This window comes from Saccopteryx bilineata, chromosome 6, assembly GCF_036850765.1.
Source record: "Saccopteryx bilineata isolate mSacBil1 chromosome 6, mSacBil1_pri_phased_curated, whole genome shotgun sequence".
In the NCBI taxonomy this organism is placed as follows: domain Eukaryota; kingdom Metazoa; phylum Chordata; class Mammalia; order Chiroptera; family Emballonuridae; genus Saccopteryx; species Saccopteryx bilineata.
The window spans coordinates 194,047,917-194,066,877 of NC_089495.1; the positions used below are offsets into that span (position 1 = coordinate 194,047,917).

The 18,961-nt window shown below is 49.0% G+C and overlaps 1 protein-coding gene across 1 annotated transcript; it reads right to left on the bottom strand.

Moving 5' to 3' along the window:
* Window positions 1-204: 204 nt before the first annotated feature.
* Window positions 205-18,664, bottom strand: SLC2A10 (solute carrier family 2 member 10). Its single transcript, XM_066235751.1, has 5 exons — window positions 18,302-18,664; window positions 9,281-10,573; window positions 8,592-8,714; window positions 6,061-6,196; window positions 205-3,956 (listed from the first exon to the last, which is right to left on the bottom strand). Exons 1-5 carry the CDS (start codon window positions 18,303-18,305, stop codon window positions 3,878-3,880), a joined length of 1,635 nt encoding a protein of 544 aa, XP_066091848.1. The 5' UTR covers window positions 18,306-18,664; the 3' UTR covers window positions 205-3,877.
* Window positions 18,665-18,961: the final 297 nt, after the last annotated feature.

The following is an 18,961-nucleotide window of genomic DNA, read 5'->3' on the forward strand; positions in this document are numbered from 1 at the left end:
GTGTTCCCTTGTTTCCACAGACCTCACTACTCCCTATTGTCTTACACAACAGGCTTACTCTTTTATGCTACCTGCCTGATCTATGAGTTTATGATCCTGATCGAAAGAGGGGAAAATGTATGTGTATGTGTGTATAAATTTTACTGAGATGAAGAATGTGTTCGTTGCACAAAATTTACAAATTGACAAATAATATAAACACTGTACTAAAAATATCCTTTATTATAAATTCCATATTGCCAGTTCTCACAGAATGTTTATATATATATTCCAAATTCTTATATCCACAAACAACCTTTATTGCAATTGAGCCATGATCAGACAAAATTAGACTACAAATAATTGCCCGATAATAATACAACTCGGCCAGAAACCGCTCACAAGTACAGTTCCAACATGAACAAGCCTTGAAATTTCTGTTTACATTAATGAGTCAGACGGAAGTAAAACAGTGCAGATGTATGTCAGAACTCCTTTGTCAATGACACAGCAACTCGCTTGCTGAACTGGAGAGCAGCTTACATCCTGGGGCAACACTTCCTCCATATTTTGTGCCACTCACAAAGTATTGGCTAGAGACCCACCAGACAGTACTTTTAAGTTTAATTTACGCTACTAATATTTTACCCATCACGTTCTTAAAACTGAAAAATCAACAAAACAATAAATCAAGCCCTGACTTGTAACATCCCCCCATCTCTGCGGTGCAAATACATTCCCCATCCCTGGCCAGTGTCAGGTGAGCACTATGACGTCACAGAAGGAGGAGTCAGGAGGAAATGTTCAGTCTGTCTCTTATACAATTGACATACTAACCTCAAGATCACAGATGACAATAAAATGTGGCAGTATAAGGCAGTGATGACTTTTTAGTACTTATTTCCTTTACCTCTAATACAATTTATTTAACTATAAGTTTAAGTAATTTAATTACTTTTAATGGCTGTGTTTAACAATCAGCTTGCAAAAACCCTGAACATTTAACAATGGCTCTCACAAGCCAGTAGAGACCAGCTCTGGCACACCACTGGGTATAAGGGAAGTACTGATGATTTTTTGACTTTATGATGGTGTGGAAATAATACGCATTCATACTTTGAATTATGACCTTTTCCTGAGCTAGCGATGTGTGGTACGATGCTCCCTCGTGATTCTAGATAGCGGCTGCGAGCCTCGGCTCCCAGTCCGCCACTCCATCACGGGGTAAACAGCTGGCACTCTACAGGGTATTCATTTTGTTAGATGATTGTGCCCTACGGGGGTTAATTAATGTAAATGTTCGGAGCACATTTATGATAGGCTAGGCTAGGCCCTGGCCAATTGCTCAGTGGTAGAGCATCGGCCTGGTGTGTGGAAGTCCAGGGTTTGATTCTCGGTCAGGGCACAGAGGAGAGGTGCCCATCTGCTTCTCCACCCCTCCCCCTCTCCTTTCTCTCCATTTCTCTCTTCCCTTCCGGCAGCCAAGGCTCCATTGGAGCAAAGTTGACCCAGGCACTGAGGATGGCCTCTGCCTCAGGTGCTAGAGTGGCTCTGGTCCCAATGGAGCAACGCCCCAGATGGGTAGAGCATCGTCCCCTGGTGGGCAGGCTGGGTGGATCCCCATCAGGTGCATGTGGGAGTCTGTCTGACTGCCTCCCCACTTCTAACTTCTGAAAAATACAAAACAAAAACAAAAACAGATAGGCTAGGTTTTAAGATGAGTTATATTAAATGCATTTTACTTTAGGATGGGTTTATTGGGACATAACCTGTTGTAAGTTGGGGAGCATCTAGAAAGGAGAGAAGTTGAAGGACCAGAGCCCCATGGGGCTGTGTCAGCACCCAGCTGAGCAGACGCAGTGACCAGGCCTTGTCCCACCCCAGTACCCTGGACCTACTCCATCTAGCTCTTCCTTCTCAGCATCCAGGAACTCCTCGCCCATCTGTCTCTTCCTTTAGTGACCTCTGGCCTGAGCTACCTGTTCAATTTCTATCTGACTCACCTGTTGGAGGACAGCCCTTTACAATGTCCCAAAGGTAGGGGCCTGGGTCCTGAGGTGAACAGAACCCACCTCCCACTCCCTACTACAGGGGTCTCAAACTCAACTCAGCATGTGGGCCGCAGAGCAAGATCACAGCCGTTCGGCGGGCCGCACTAGGTCTACAAAAGGCAACTGTTACGCAACACTTTTCTCACTGCAGTTGAAAACAAAAAAAAATCAGTACAACAAGCACAATCGTACATGCAGTTTACTCAGTGTCACAAAACGACCAGAAACTGTAGTTTGCATCACAACTGCTGTTAACTAAGCTAATATCTAGCTAGGATGCTAGAGAAATGAAAAATACAAGTAGGTCCCTAGACTTACTTAATTTTATCCAAAATATTTTGAACTTCGTGGATTAGTCTGCGGGCCGCACAAAATTGTTCGGTGGGCCGCATGCGGCCCATGGGCCGCGAGTTTGAGACCCCTGCCCTACTAGCTGAATGGGACCAGCGGAAGACCTCCCTGAAGGGAGACAGGGTTAAAGACACCCTGGGGGACATAATCACCCCCATACTGCAGATGCAGAAACAGGCTTTGCAGGAGTTGTTACTGACCCAAGGTCAACAGTTGCCAAGAGGTGGAGGCAACACTGACAACCAAGTTTGTCGGCTTCCAAATTCGTTCCCTTTCCGCACAGAAGAGCCGCCGGCGCCCCCTGGAGACCTGGAGACAACACGGCGGCTCAACCCGTGCTCTTCGGTTTTAGTGCACGCGATTCTGGACTGTTGTTAACCTTTCCCCTAATAAAAATTACATCCCTCCGAGAGATAACAAGCGACTTGAGAGCAGGTCCTAATGTTGAGTATTTGTTGTATTACCGGCATTTAGAATTCCAACTCATCGGTGTCAGAAGAGATCTTAAGAACAACCTAATCCAGGTCCCCCACTGTATCTATGGGGGAAACTGAGGCCCACGATCATACAGCAATGACACCGGCAGAACTGGGACTAGAACTCAAGCCTCCTGCCAACCAGTCTGAGTTGCTGGTGAACAGTAAATGTTCTGGGTAAGAGAATTAAAAGGGTGAATAAAACTGATGTCTAAGAGCCAAAAAACAGGCTTCTCCTCGCTAAAAATTCCCGTCAGGTGAAAAAAAAGAGATCAGAGAATGTGGAATCCTCAGCTGGATTTAGGGCTGATGTCGGGAGAGACTTACTGCCAGGACCGGTACCCCAGGGATTCTTTTTTTTTTTTTTTTTTTTTTACAGAGTGAGTCAGAGAGAGGGATAGACAGGGACAGACAGACAGGAATGGAGAGAGATGAGAAGCATCAATTATTAGTTTTTCATTGTGCGTTGCAACACCTTAGTTGTTCATTGATTGCTTTCTCATACGTGCCTTGACCGCGGGCCTTCAGCAGACCGAGTAACCCCTTGCTGGAGCCAGCGACCTTGGGTTCAAGCTGGTGGGCTTTTTGCTCAAACCAGATGAGCCCACGCTCAAGCTGGCAACCTCGGGGTCTCGAACCTGGGTCCTCTGCATCCCAGTCTGACGCTCTATCCACTGCGCCACCGCCTGGTCAGGCCCCCAGGGATTCTTTGAGAAAGCCCGGGGGACAGTGGAAACTCCTCAGGAGGTTCTCATTATAAGTACTGCAGAGAGGTGCAGAGTCAATGGGGAAACCGAGGCAAGAAGACAGCTCCTCAGAAACACTCAGAGCCTGAGACTGCGCATGAAGACTCTAGGGGTCTCGGACTTTCCATCCCTTTCATGCTAGCACAAAAGACCTTTTCCGGAGCAGGGGTCAGTCTCAAAGGACCACCCAGGACTTGTGAGGCCTCAGCAAACAGGAAGCTGGAGACTGTCTGCTAAAACCATGGTTCCAGCGTTTTCCAAGCAGATGGACTCCTCAGGAGGCCACCGAGACCTTGATGCGCCTATACTGGACACCAGATGTGCTCTTTTGGTGGCCAAAGCTCACGGTGAACCTGTCAAGTAGCAGTGAGTAAACTCAGAGGGTGGGAGGGCCTGGAAGCCTTCCTGGAGGAGACCAGAGTGGAACATCCCCAGGATCCCTATCCCGTCCCCATCCCCACCCCACTCCTACCCGTCCCTTCCTACTTCCTGCCTTAATATGCATTGCCATCTTCTGAATTACCCAGCTACTCCTCCTGGTCTTCCTGTGTCTGCCCTCACCCCATGCGCCCTTCAGTCCTCAGGTCCAGCCCGACACTCTCCTTGGCTGAAATCACATAATGCCTTATCCCAAAACTGGCTTCCACTGCCTCGGCCTACTTTTGTTCTGTGTCCTGGAGAAAAGGCCTGGGATCTTCTCCCAAGAAAGCCAGCACGACAGAGTCCCAGGTGGCTCCCAATATCTGTACCTCCCTTATGTTTAGTAACAGCACCCCCGATTGTTCACTAGACATATGGCTACCCAGATCACGGACCATGTTTCTCAGCCACTCCTACACGGAGGTGTAGCTAAGTTCTGGTCAAAGGGCTGTGGGTGCAAGTGACCAGTGCATCTCTCTCTCTCTCTCTTTTTTTTTTTTTTAAGATTTCTTTTTTTTTAATTTATTTTTTTATTCATTTTAGAGAGGAGAGAGAAAGGGAGAGACAGAGACAGAGAGGGAGAGAGAGACAGAGAGAGAAGGTAGGGAGGAGCTGGAAGCATCAACTCCCATATGTGCCTTGACCAGGCAAGCCCAGGGTTTTGAACCGGCAACCTCAGCATTTCCAGGTCAACGCTTTATCCACTGCGCCACCACAGGTCTCTCTCTCTCTTTTTTAAGCGAGAGAGAGACAGAGAAAGAGAGACAGAGAGAGGGACAGATAGGGACAGACAGGCAGGAAGGGAGAGAGATGAGAAGCATCAATTCTTTGTTGCAACACCTTAGTTGTTCATTGATTGCTTTCTCATATGTGCCTTGACTGGGGGGCTACAGCAGAGCGAGTGACCCCTTGCTCAAGCCAGTGACCTTGGGCTCAAGCCAGTGACCTTGGGCTTCAAGCCAGCAACCTTTGGGCTCAAGTCAGCAACCCCATATGGGGTCATGTCTATGATCCCACACTCAAGCCAGCAAACCCGTGCTCAAGCTGGTGAGCCTTGCTCAAGCCAGATGAGCCTGTGCTCAAGCGGGTGACCTCAGGGTTTCAAACCTGGGTCTTCTGCGTCCCAGTTCGATGCTCTATCTACTGTGCCCCTGCCTAACAGGACCGGTGCATCTCTTAAGCTGGGTCCTCTTCTCCCCCTTCCCCTTGCAGGAATGTGGTAGTTCACTGTCGTGGGCCATGTGCAGAAGTAATAAGAGACCCTGAATGACCTCTTGGGGTACAACAGCCCCCCCAGACCCCAACATTTGGACTATTCCAATCAGCCAAATCAATCTTCTAACTAATATAGTTGGGTTGCTGGGGGGTTTGCAGAAGGTGTCACCCAACTAACTGGGACTGTTCAGCTGGCAAAGGTCACTCTGGGGTGGGGTGGCGCAGGTTAGAGGTTTTCACATTGGACTAGTTCTGTATCAGGGGCCAAGTTGGGGTGAGATTTGGCTGCAGTGAGGCCATTTCTAATTCAATATTACAATGATTTATTTTTTTCCAATCTTTTAGGGCTTCTTAGGATGGAATGGGCAGCCAGGATTTGGTGACTTCCCTTTACTACAGGGGGAATTTGCCAAAATACTTAGGAGTATAGTGCTTTTAGGTCCCTTCTGATGCCCCCATTCCTTTCTTCTCTTATTTGAACAGCCCAAGTCCTGTAGTGCTAAGATTCTGAACTCCTCTTTATGACCTAAAGACCTTATATGATCTAGCTCTTACCCACTTGGCTGATCTGATACTCCTACTTCTCCTTCCTCCCTCACTCTGTCCCAGCCACCTGGCTTCCTTATTGTTCTTCGCATATGTCAGACATACTCCCAACCTCAGGGCCTTTGCACTTGCTGTTCCCTCTACCTGGAATCTCCTCCCCTTCATCATTACATGGCTGCCTCCTTCTTACTAACTTAAGTATGATGGCTGAAGTCCCACAGCGAAGGGTTCGGGTTGGATGGGACTCTCCACCCAGGCCCACCCTGTCCCCCTTACCGTCTCTTCTGGAATTGCTGGTCTATCTCTGCCAACGACTGGCCTTTTGTTTCAGGGACAAATACATAGATGAAGCCCAGGCCAAGGACAGCGGTCAGCCCATACAGCAGGAAGGTCCAGGACAAGCCGATAGTGCCTGGGAACAGGGGGTGGGAGTGTGGGCGGGGTCACAGCCAACTGGCTGGTTCCAGGTCGCGCATTGAAAGTCAGTTCACCTGAAGAAGATTCTCCAGATGGTCGATTTGCACTATGATCAACAACTGTCAGAGAAGTACCTTAAAGGAGGAGCAGGACTGGTCGGCCCAGGGGCAGGCAGAGGCAAGGCCCAGGTCTGCAAATACTGACAAGGGCATCTGGCCTTTCTGGCAAAGCCCACTCACTCACATCTAAAACACTAATTGGTGGAGCGCACTCGGAATCTGAAAATGTGGACGGAGGGAAAATAACATTCACCTCAGCAGCGAAACAACTACAGGACGCAGCCTTTGCAAAGCCCAGCTCCGAAAAGAATCCTTAGTGATTCCATGAATTGGTTATTCAGTGAATTGAACCTTCAGGGATCTGTGTTTCAGCCAATTTGGCCCAAATCTGGTTGGTCTGGGAGAGAGGATGAAAACTTAGCACTCTAGCCTCTCCCTGGAGATTCAGATGGGGGCCAGGGTCTCAGGGCCAGTGACCAGGACCCCCAGGATGATCCTGACTCCTTTTTAGTCAGTCAGCCCAAGAGAGAGAAAGGAGGCTGTGAAGGAAGGCCTGTGTTGAGCCAAAAAAGGTGTTTCAGATGCCATTCCATTCTCACCTCTACACACCTCCTCCAAGGAGCCTCCCCTGACCAGCCTGATGTCCCCTTAATCCTTATATCAGCAGGGAGAAAGCTGGGCTGGAAGTCACGAGGACTGGGTTCTAGTCTGCTCACTACTTGGCCGGACTTAGGCAGGACGTATTTCCCCATCTGTGAAATGGGGATGATAAAGATAGGATACAATTCTAATAAGCCCCTCCCATTCCTCCTTCTACTCTCTCATCTGCTCATTCATTCCCTGAAAGGAATGCTTGAAGACAGAGGCAGCAGGGAGAACTCTGGATTCCCTAAGACTCAGGGTGGGGGGAAGGCATGGTGGGCGGGCTCTTCTACCAGTGTTTCCCCAGCCCCCAGGGGTGGCTGTGCCTCTGAGGAGGAAATGCTTGGCTGCAGGAAGTGGGAAAGTGATTGAACCCTAAGAGCTCGGGACCTACAATGAAGGATCCCCATCCACTGCAGCCCAACAACCAAGGGCTACCATGGGCCATGAACATCTGAGCATCTCAGAGACCCCCCAGGGTTCTGGGCCCATATAATTCCCATCCCACCCCACCCCCACTCAGACTGGGTTTGAATGCTAGGTAAGAAGAGATGGTGTCACCCTAACTAGACCTGAGAAGACTTTCCTGCTGGCAAGTGGGCATGAGCCCCTCTGAGCTGGCTTAGAATGAAAAGAGAAGGTTGCAGCTCCTGGAGTCTCTGGTCTCTTGCCGATGTTGATGGGGACTATCACCAGCTATGGGGCTGAGAGAGCCTTATAGCATGTCTGAAGGCTCTGCGTGTGGTCAGACACTTCCATGGAACTTCTGCACAAAGTTTTATTTGAAGAATACTTCTGCTACAAATGAAGGAAGGGAGAAATAAACTCTCTTACTTTAGAGTGGGGACTCTGGGCTATAGAGAAGGGATCGCACTTGGTGGAGAGGGGTGAAATCAGAGCCCCTTACTCAGGTCTCCATCCAGAATTTCTTCCCCTCCTCTCACCACACTAATCAGAGATGTTTCCTGGACCAGGAAGAATGGATGCTTCAGTTTTCCTCTTTCAACCTCCACTCCCAGGTCATCAATCAAGCCAGCCCACACACGGATGGGGCCTGGAATGAGGTCGAAGCCTCATAGATCATCTGTTCTGTGTCTCCCAGCCTCTCTTTGCCCTTTTTCTGATATTAATTTTCCTTTGGGGAAAGACTCCCCTCCAACTTCTGGTCCATGCGGTTGGGTAAGGCTGTCTTTATCTCCTGGCTCCAGGGTAGGTACATATATGACCCAGGTCTGGAGCCAGGGGGAGGAGACAGCTTTGCACCCACAGTGATTGGTTCAGGGGTGGGCATGTGATCTTGCTGAGCCAATGAGAAGCCGTCCCACGTCTTGGGGGTAGAGCCACTGGGAAAGAAATGCTCTCTTACCACAGGGCTGCCAATCTGAGATCTGTTGGCTGATACCTTTGCCACAATGAGGCCTCTGCCTGAGAATAAAGCCCACGGGGAGGCAGAGTGGAGAGAGATAAAAGATGGCCACAATTTTGTTGGAGCTTCTGGATCAGCCATGCTTGAAGCCAACTGCCCTCCTCTTTTCAATGATTTGAGACAAAAATATTCCCTTTTGTCCATAAACTAGTTTGCAGTCATTATGTATATCCGGACTGATAAGGAAGCCCTGGCCCTGTTGGGAGGAAACTGTTCCCGGATGTAGAAGGAACTGGACCAAGGAATTAGGTCAGAGGACTTACCGATGAGGTTGAGAAAGGAGAGGCTGATGAAGAGGTTGGCGGCCCAGTTGAAGCTGTTGCAGAAGGCGAAGGCCCTCCCTCGGATCTCCACGGGGTAGATCTCGCTGAGGACAAGCCAGGTCACTAGGAGGGGAGAGTAGGGAGGGTCCCAGGCTGTGGCCAGGACCAGGGCCCGGCACCCATGGTCCAGCAGGCAGCCTTCCATCAGTGTGATTTAGATGGTATCCGACTCCGGACACCAGATTCTCCCCAGCTGCTTCCCGCACACGGCTGTATGATGCCTTCAGGGTGACCAACAGTCTTGGTTTCCCCAGGACAGAGGGGCTGCTGGAACACAGGACTTTAAGTGTCCTTAGCAAACCGGGATAGGCGGTCACCCTATTCATTCAGTTCCCTTAAGTGAAGTTTTTCGAGTGAGCTATCCAGGAACAAAGTCAGATTTTATGAGGCCGGAAGCTTAAACAATTTGGGGGGGCTTTTTTATGTTAAAAAATTACAAATATAAAATCAGTCCCCTGCTCTCAAAGCAAGTGCCTGCAAATAAGTGAGGGGCCCTGAAATTGACCTTTCATTGGCTCATGATCAAGGGCTCCCTAGTGTCTCTCTCAGACCCTGACTGATACCGTCCGCCAGTTTCCCACCAGGAATGGTTGAAGGCTCTGAGTTACTTAAAATAAAGTCCCACCTACCTGGTCCAAATCCGAAGGAGAAGGCGCTCACAAAGACCATCATGCAGACCAGCGCTGTCCAGTGCAGCAGGGCTCGCTCCGGGGCGGGAGACGGGGAGGCGGAAGATGCGGGGGAGGCGGTGCTCAGCGCCGGCACAGGAGGGGCCGCGGGCTCCCCAGCTCTGGGAGGGCGCTTGGCGCTCTCAGAGGTTGATAAGACTGGCTCCTCTTGCATCTTGCTGGTTGTTGGCAGGGGCCGTGAAGATAAGCCCGTTGGCAGGCCAGAGTCTCCGGGGAGGGATGCTAGCCCGGTGGCATTGGGCATGGCCAGACAACTTGGGCCTGAGTCCATGGGCACAGCAAAGCTGACGAGGCCTATGCCGCTGACCGCCAGGGCCATAAGGGCACAGCCAGCTAGTAAAAGGGCCCTGCGGCCCGCTCGGTCCACGAGCCCCATGGCAGTCAGGGTAGCTGCCACCTTTACCACACCAAGCCCCACGGAGGCCAGCACTGCTGAGGAGCCCCCACGGAAGCCAACTGAGTGGAAGATGGTGGAGGCATAGCACAGCACATTGGGCTGCCCGGTCAGCTGCTGGAAAAGCACCAGCCCCAGCCCCACGGTGGTCCGGCCTCGCATGTTATCCCGCCCCCTGAAGAGGTCCAGAAAGGAGTATCTTGGCTTCCCCAGGCCCAGCTTGGTGGCCTCCCCTCCCTGGAGGGGGATGAGGTCCCTGTGGGCTGCAGCCTCATCTGCACTGGCCGGGAGAATGAGGAGGCTGAGTGACTGCAGGAGGGCAGGTGCAGCGGCCCAGCCGAACATATGCCTCCAGCCCCAGGGCACGCTGGCCAGCGCGTAGTTGAGCACGTAGGAGAGCAGTATGCCTACCGTGATGCCCACCTCGTAGAGGGACACCAGCACCCCCCGCTGCCGCGGCCCCACCAGCTCGGACACGTAGATACAGCAGGCCATGGAGGAGAGGGAGATGGCAAAGCCAGCCGCTGAGCGGCCCAGGACCAGCCCCGTCAGGGAGCCAGCCAGGCCCAGGCTCAGGCTGCCTGCCAACAGCACCAAGTTGCTCCCCAGGATGGCTTGCTTCCTGCCGTAGCGATCGATGAGGAAGCCCCCTACCAGGGAGGCCAGCAGAGCGCCCAGGAACAGGCTGCCCGCCAGGAACTCCTGTTCAAAGCAGCTTAGCCCGAAGTCGAGCTGCAGCGGCAGCAGGGCACCCGATATGACTGCCAGTTCGTAACCGAAGGTCAAGCCACCCAACAAAGACACAGAGGCACACAGGGGCAGGAGGGGTGGAGGGTGGCCTGGAAGACAAAAGTGACAGGGGCAGAGTTCAGAATGGTTCCTTGCCTGAGCCTCCCTCCTTCCAACCTCCCCTTCATCTGTCACTTGTTCAAGCTATTCGTCCAGCTACTGCATCCAGCCACCTATTCAGTTTTTAATCCATTGTCCAGCGACCCTTCCACTCATCATCTACTCATCCATCTACTTCTTCCTTCATCCATTTCCCCATCCATCCATTCATCCATCCATCCATCCACTTCATCCACTCACCCAGCCAGCCCTCTACCCACGCATCCATTCACTCCTTCCTTTACCCACCCACCCCTTCATCAATCTATTCAAGCTATTCACCTATCTATCCATTTACTTTTGATTTTAGAGAGGGAAGAAAGGAAAGAGAGAGAGAGAGAGAGAGAGAGAGAGAGAAACACAGATCTGTTTTGTATTTGCCCTGACCAGGGACTGAACCGCCAACCTCTTGTGCTCAGGACAACACTGTACCCAACCAAGCTATCCAACCAGGGCTATCTATACATTTATTGACCCATTTATCTACCTCATCTATTCACCCATCCACCCAACCACCCAACCATTCATTCAGAAACTTATTTATCTGGCATGTACAACATGCCAAGCTGTATTCTTGGAGCTGGCAATACAGTGGTATTATCAAGGACCTGACATCTTAGTAGAAAAAGGCAGATGATGAATAAATATATCCTATGACTTCAGGTGATAGGTATCATTTATAGAAGCAGGGAAAGGGGATTGAGAATGAAGGAGGAGGTTCCATTTTAAATAGGGTAGTCAGCTAAGGCCTCTCTGAAGAGGGAAAATTTGAGCAGCAATCCAAATAAATTGAGGGTAAAAGGCAGATAAAATCTGGGAGAAAAACTTTCTAGACAGACCTAATAGCAAGAACCAAGGCCCTGAGGCAGGGAAGCTTTTGGTATGCTTGAACAATAACTATTAATATTAACAGCTAGTACTTCTATGGTACTAAGTACCATATCCTGTTTTAGAAGCTTGACATGTGTCTGCTTGCTTAATTCCTCATTTATAAAAACCCTACAACAGCCTGACCTGTGGTGGCGCAGTGGATAAAGTGTCAACCTGGAAATGCTGAGGTTGCCAGTTCAAAACCCTGGGCTTGCCTGGTCAAGGCACATATGGGAGTTGATGCTTTCTGCTCCTCCCCCCTTCTCTCTCTCTCTCTCTCTCTCTCTCTCTCTCTCCTCTCTCTATAATGAATAAATAAAATCTTTAAAAACCCTGGCCGGTTGGCTCAGTGGTAGAGCGGAGGCCTGGCGTGCAGAAGTCCCGGGTTCGATTCCCGGCCAGGGCACACAGGAGAAGTGCCCATCTGCTTCTCCATCCCTCCCCCTCTCCTTCCTCTCTGTCTCTCTCTTCCCCTCCCGCAGCCGAGGCTCCATTGGAGCAAAAGATGGCCCGGGCACTGGGGATGGCTCCTTGGCCTCTGCCCCAGGCGCTAGAATGGCTCTGGTCGCGACAGAGCGACGCCCCGGATGGGCAGAGCATCGCCCCCTGGTGGGCAGAGCTTCGCCCCTGGTGGGCATGCCGGGTGAATCCCGGTCGGGCGCATGCGGGAGTCTGTCTGACTGTCTCTCCCGATTTCCAGCTTCAGAAAAATACAAAACAAACAAACAAACAAACAAACAAACAAAACCCTACAACATATTATTATTAGTATCATCCTCCAAGGCACAGAGATGTTAAGAAACTCTCACGGTCACACAGCAAATAAGTGGCTGAGTTGATGTAGCTAGAAGTGCAGTAGGCTTTTAATCATTGTGCTCTTCAGCAAGGAGGCCAGAGTGGCTGGAGCCCAGCGAATGAGAGCAAAGGGAGATAATGAAGTAAGAGAAGTAGGCAGGGGCCAGATCATGTGACGCTTTGTAGGTTATAAGGACAATGATGAATTTCACAGTCAGTGGAGGGAAGCCTTTGAAGGCTTGAACTGGGGACAGAGATGATCTATAGTAGTCACCAGCCAATGGGGATATTGAGCACTTAAAACGTGGCTAATGTGACTAAGAAACTGGGATTTAATTTTATTTAATTTTAATTAATTTAAATGTAAAAATAGCCACATGTGGCTAGAGGTTACCATAGTGGCTGTTCAGTTATATAATTTACTCTGAATTTTTAATTGACATGCTCTAATTTAAATATTTCTGGAAGCATCTAGAGTAATCCAGCAGGATCTACCTCATCCCATGCTAAATCCTAACTCCTTAGCATAACATCCGATCTCCTTCATGTGCTGGCCCCAGCCAAAACACCCAGGCCTGCCAACAGCATTCATGACATTACAACCAGATTTAGTAAGTGTTTTCTCTGGACCAAACGAGTGATTGCACGTAAAGCACTGCTTTGTGCAGTCATTTGATTCGCACCACAACTTTAGAAGGTGGGGTTTGTATTATCTACGAATGCATAGTGGTTCTCAAACTTTCTGAAGTCGGGTCGCATTTAAAATCCTACAAATAATTGTAGGCGCACTATATACAAATTTCTGAGAAATATGTTATAATAATTAAGTCAAATATTAAAGAAAAAATATAAAGTCCAAGCATGCTTTTATGGTAATTAAACAAAATAAATATGACAAAATTAAATTTATTCTGACATTAAAAAACATTTTTATGTGGCCCTGGCCGGTTGGCTCAGTGGTTGAGCGGCGGCCTGGCGTGCAGAAGTCCCGGGTTCGATTCCCGGCCAGGGCACACAGGAGAAGCGCCCATCTGCTTCTCCACCCTTCCCCCTCTCCTTCCTCTCTGTCTCTCTCTTCCCCTCTCGCAGCTGAGGCTCCATTGGAGCAAGGATGGCCTGGGCGCTGGGGATGGCTCCTTGGCCTCTGCCCCAGGCGCTAGAGTGGCTCTGGTTGAGGCAGAGCGACGCCCCGGAGGGGCAGAGCATTGCCCCCTGGTGGGCAGAGCGTCGCCCCTGGTGGGCATGCCGGGTGGATCCCAGTCGGGCTCATGTGGGAGTCTGTCTGACTGTCTCTCCCGGTTTCCAGCTTCAGAAAAATACAAAAAAAAACAACACATTTTTATGTTACATTTTTTGAGTTATGCTTTTTAGAACTCGTAAAAAAGAGGAGTTAAAAAATTTTAAAAAATGACAAAAAATTATCTTTTTATATATATAGATACATTCTTAGTAAGATTTAGTAAATTTGGCAGGTCCCAGCGCAAATGTGTTAAGTTTTTTCATTCTTGTGTTTATGAGAAACATGAGCCTGATGTGTCCTAGCGATTTCTTCAATGTTTGAGCATATATTTGTAAGGCAAACTCTCATTTCCTCATCAATACATTAAAGAATTCCTCTCTTTTTACTCTTAATTGTGTTGAGGGTAGAAAATTCTAATTCACATAAATAGGATGTTGAAAATTGTAGTAAAATGCTCAAAGCTTTTTTAGATATTGCCACATATTCTTCTTTTATAGAAATCCAAAAGGTTTCAAAAGATCATTCCTTATGTTTAATCATCAATCCACGATCAGTGGATAAAGCTGCCAGTTCTTCTTCTTCTGTTAATGTTAAACCAAAATCACTTGAAGCTTCCATTAATGGGTTTCTAATCCAATCGTATTGTTCAGTGTTAAGTGATGAAAAATGCTATAAATTAAATTCTTCCTGTCAGTCTTTAAGTCCTAATTTTATTTACACTTAACTTTTGCTCACTTCCAGAATCAGATTCTTCAATATCATGCTTCTTTTTGAGAAATCTACCCATTTTATTTGGGTGTATTTATCTAAAAGTAATATAATGATGTGTTAATAATATAATAATGTTGTGTTAACAAAAAGAACAGTACTTCCATAATGAAATGGTATAATAAAGTAACTATATTTATTTTTATATCTGGGCACATGCCACGAACCAGAGCAGCTAGTAATTCCAGGTCCTGAATGAGAACAGTGTGGAATTAAGAAAATACATGGTTGGGAGGGCCCTGTAATTGCTGTTAGCAAGAACAAAGCACGCCCAAAAACCACATCTTGCTTTATTTATAGGGCAAAGTGGGACATTAGCAAATCAATGAGATTTGATCATGTTTCCAAGGCAACCAAAGAATTTTACCAAGTGCAGAATACCCCTACCACACATATTATTTTAACTTTACACCAAACAAAGGATAGAAGAAACTTGCCTCCAGTCTTTCTGGGGAACATGGGGGGTAGTGTATACAATACAGCACCACAGCTTAACAGCCTTTGCAACCTAATCAGGCAAGTGAGGTGGGGGGTTGGGCAGACTGTCAGCTTACAGCCAATTCCCCACACCTCTGTCCCCCCAAAATCTAAACTCCAAAAACGCAGTTGGTTTTTTGGTCCCCAACAGGCACATATTTCTCTGGAATACTATAGGGTGCACCTAGAAATCTTCTAGGGTGCACCAGTGAGAACCACTGGTATAGACTGATAATCAGAGAGGTGAAGTCACTTGCCTAAGGTAAAAAATAGTAAGCAGCTGTGCCTAGATTCAAAACCAGGCTATCTGGCTCCACAATCCCTTCTCTTCCACTATAACTATATATCACCTATTCATCCATCATCTATCTATTTACTCCATTATTCCATTAGAAAACCCTGGCTTAATATGATGTAACTCTGTTTTCTTTCTGCCTCTCCATCTGCCTTAGGTAATTTTTGTGCAGGGGGAGGCTTTTCACAGGTGGAAAAGTCCCTCCCCTCCTGCTTACCCTTCTTCCCATCCCCCCTGCCCCTACTGTGCCCTGGCTGACTTTGTCCTACCTGTTCATGACCATCAGTAAACACCCTGGGGAATGAGGCTGCCCCATCTTCACCCTTTGCCCCACCTCCCTCAGTCTTGGAGCTTACTCCCAGAAAAGAAGGTTCTTCCAGGCCATGTGAGGCAATCAAGAAAAAACACAGAGTCAGTTTGCTATGTCCTGGGTTCCTCTTGAGGTGAAATGGAACTCAGCCAGAGCGCTCAGAGGCAAGGTTGACTGACTACAGGTTTTTCTGGAAAACACATCAGAACAGATTTCAGTTCACAGTGTTAAGAGCACAGCAAAAATAAACAGGAGATGAAACAGTCACAATAATCGGGGTCATCTATCGAGCATCTCCTCTATGCAACTTTAGGTGCCTTTTCTCAGTTCATCTTCGTGACAGCACTAGGTGCTACTGCTACAGTTATGTCCATTTTGCAGATGAAGAAACTGAGAGTTGGAGTATTCTCACGGCTGAGAAGTGGCGGGATTGGGACTCAAACGCTGACCCATCTGACTCTCAAACCCACATACTTAAAAACTTTGCTGAAATGACTTCAAGTAAGAAGGACCAATCAGAGATGTGTGGGGTGTGAGAGAGAGAAGGGACACAGGGGACAGAGGTGGAAATGGGGAGTAAAGCTCCCAGGAAAACTCCACGTCACAAAACATGGTGAAATAATACGGTCTCAGGAGCCACGAAGGACAACCTCAGAGGAGTCAGGGCGTGATTCCCACACGTCTTCCTCAACTTTCCAAGCTCCGTTTTTCACTTCCAACCAACTCTGCATTCTCCCTTTATTTGCTCACACCATGTCGTGATTCACTGATGTGCCTAGCTTCAAAACCAGGCCTCCTTATTCAATGGACAGGCCAGGACAGGCAGAGACTGCTGTGTGTTTCCAGGAGCAGGGTGGTATTACCATGTGGCACTCCAGGGGCTGTATCATGGGCATTGGAACCTAATCTAATGCTACTCAGCAACCAGAGGGATCCTGGAGAAGCTTAAGGCAGGCAGTGTCATTCTGCTCAAAGCCCTCCAAGACTCCCCATTCTCTCTGAGAATAGCCAAAGTCCTTACAGTGACCATCCAGACCCTGCAGAATCTGCCTCCTCTCACTCTGCTCCTCCAGCCGGCTGCACCAGCCTCCCTGCTGTTCCTGCTCACTCCAGGCACATCTCAACTCAAAGCTTTTTCTTTCTAGCTATCACCTTTGCTGCAGAAGCCTTCCCCTCCATTTCCTCGGCTCCTGGATCACACATCACCTTCTCATGAGACCTCCCCTGGCCCTCTACTTAAAATTGCCACCTCCCCCTAGCATCCAGTGCTTCCTATTTCCCTTCTCTGATTGTTTTTCTCCATGGTGCTTATCACCATCTGAAATAACTATATATTTTACATATTTATTGGTCTCCAATACCAGAATGTCAGCCCCAAAGGAACAGGAATTGTTTGTTTGTTTAGCTATCTCCCTGATACTCAGGACAGTTCCTGGCACATAGTAGGCACTCAATAAATACTTGCTGCATAAATGGGTGATGGAAGGAATGACTGAATGGATGAATGAATGAATGAATTCTGAGGATGTATGGAATCCAAAGAAAAAAGATCTTTGCTCTTAAGCATTGGTGAAGTCCAGAGCATGGAAGTGGTCATGAACAGGAATAGAGCAAATTCTGGAAAGATAAGGACTCTGGAGCCAGAGCTGAAGTTGGTCACCAGTTATGCCATTACTCTGTGTGTGAGAGGCTGAGTGGTACAGTGGTTAGGAACGCAGACTGTAGCCAGAGTGTTGAAGTTCTGTCCTAGCTTTTCTTCTTTGCAGCTGTGTGACCTGGTGCAGCTCACTTAACCTCTCTAAGCCTCCGTATCTATAAATGAAGATAATGGTAATACCCACTTCATATACCTGCCTAGCTTATAGCCAGTATAAGCTATTATGATTCTCCACAGAATAGCCCAGAGTGAGTTTTTAAAATACAATTCAGGTTATGTTCCACCCAAGCTTAAAACCCTTCTCCAGCTTCTCATGTCATTTGGAATAAAATCCAAACTTTTCACTGTGGCCTACAAAGTCCTACATAACTTTAGCCCTTGCCTACCTCTCTGACCTCCATTCCACTGCTCTCCCCTTCCCCACTGTGCTCCAGCCACACTGGCCTGGACCACACTAGCTCATTCCTGCCTCAGGGCCTTTGCACTTGCTGTTCTTTCACCTGGAAGCTCTTCTCCCAGATCTTAGCAAGCCCACTTCATTTGAATGATGTCTCAGCTCCAATTCTGTCTAGTCGGGGAGGCCCTCTATTCCTGCTTACCTAAAGAACAAGCTTCCCTCATGGCTACCACATCACCTCCTTTTATGTGTTACCCTGATTCCCCAGCCTGTGAACCCATGCCTGCCACACAGTAGGTGAATGAATGACAGAGTGACTCTTTGAGGCTTCTCAATCCAGAGAAAAATATCAAAACCTTGGCTCCCCTTAGCAACAAAGAAATTCTCTACTCCCACACACAATTCTGCATTCTCATCTCCTCTGTGTCCCTCTGTTGAATCACCCAGAGTGGAGGCTTTGTCTGTTTGGTTCAGGGCAGCATCCTCAGGCCTGGCGAACAGAGGTGTTCAGTGAATTGATTAATGAATTTGCTCCTTGTGGAGCCTCTATTTCTTCATCTGTAGAACAGAACAATTTCACTTGCCTGGGCTTGTTGGAAGGCTAGAAGCGGTCAAGAGCGGGCCTGGCCCGGAGTGAGCGCTCCATATTAAGTAAGGAGCATGCTCAAGTCACTTTTTTTCCTGGGCAGAAAGGAACGTGGAAGGAAGTGCTACCAAGTCCCTTCCCAGCCCCCAGCCAAGGCCTGTGCGGGCTCGGGCTCCCCACCGAGTGGGCGGTATCTGGTCCGAGTGTGCAGCGAGGGGCGGGGGCACGCGCACCGATGGGGTCGCGGGGACTCCCGGACGCGGCTGCGTCTGATCGCGACTTACCCATGGCGAGCAGGACCCAGAGGCGTGCTGCGGACGCTGAGGGGCCAGGCCCTCATCCCCAGGCCGGAGTCCCTGCCAGAGGCCGCCGACAAACTTTCTAGCCAGCCCTCCTCGGTCCCTCCCTCTCTGCCTGCCCGCCCCCAGCGCTGGTGCCACGTAGGCCAGCCCTGGCCCCTGTGCTTGGAGGCGTGACAGAGGGGCGCCTAGGCCTGGCTGGGGCCCCCACTCCCTGTCCTGCCCCAGGGTGCTGCCCGCTGGCATCCCTGTTGTGGGCCCCCACATCAATCCCCCTCCAACACCCACAAGAATGAGACTTCTCAATCACTGCCGGCCACACTAGTCTGGTCTCCAGGGTACACACACACACACACACACACACACACTCATGCCTCTACACTGAAGGGGGCACACACATACCCCCTCAGCTGCTCAGACACCCTCCCGTGCCCTCATCCTCCATTCACTGCACACAGGTTTGGACGCCTCCCAGGTGACCACAGGCACAGTGCTAGGCCTTGGGGGGGAGCTGGGAGAACAAGACAGATTTGTTTGTTCTTGTGCAATCTGTTTTCTAGTGGGGGAAGAAGAAAGTTAAATAACGAACCAGAGAAATGCCAGCTAGTGATCAAGGCGAGGTAGAGAATTAAACTAGAGTGATGG

Coding starts and splice junctions, on each gene's coding strand:
- SLC2A10 (XM_066235751.1), bottom strand. Junction 6,197..8,591: donor CTCCTTTCTCAACCTCATCG/GTAAGTCCTCTG, acceptor CCCTGTTCCCAG/GCACTATCGGCTTGTCCTGG. Junction 3,957..6,060: donor CAGCAATTCCAGAAGAGACG/GTAAGGGGGACA, acceptor GCTACTTGACAG/GTTCACCGTGAGCTTTGGCC.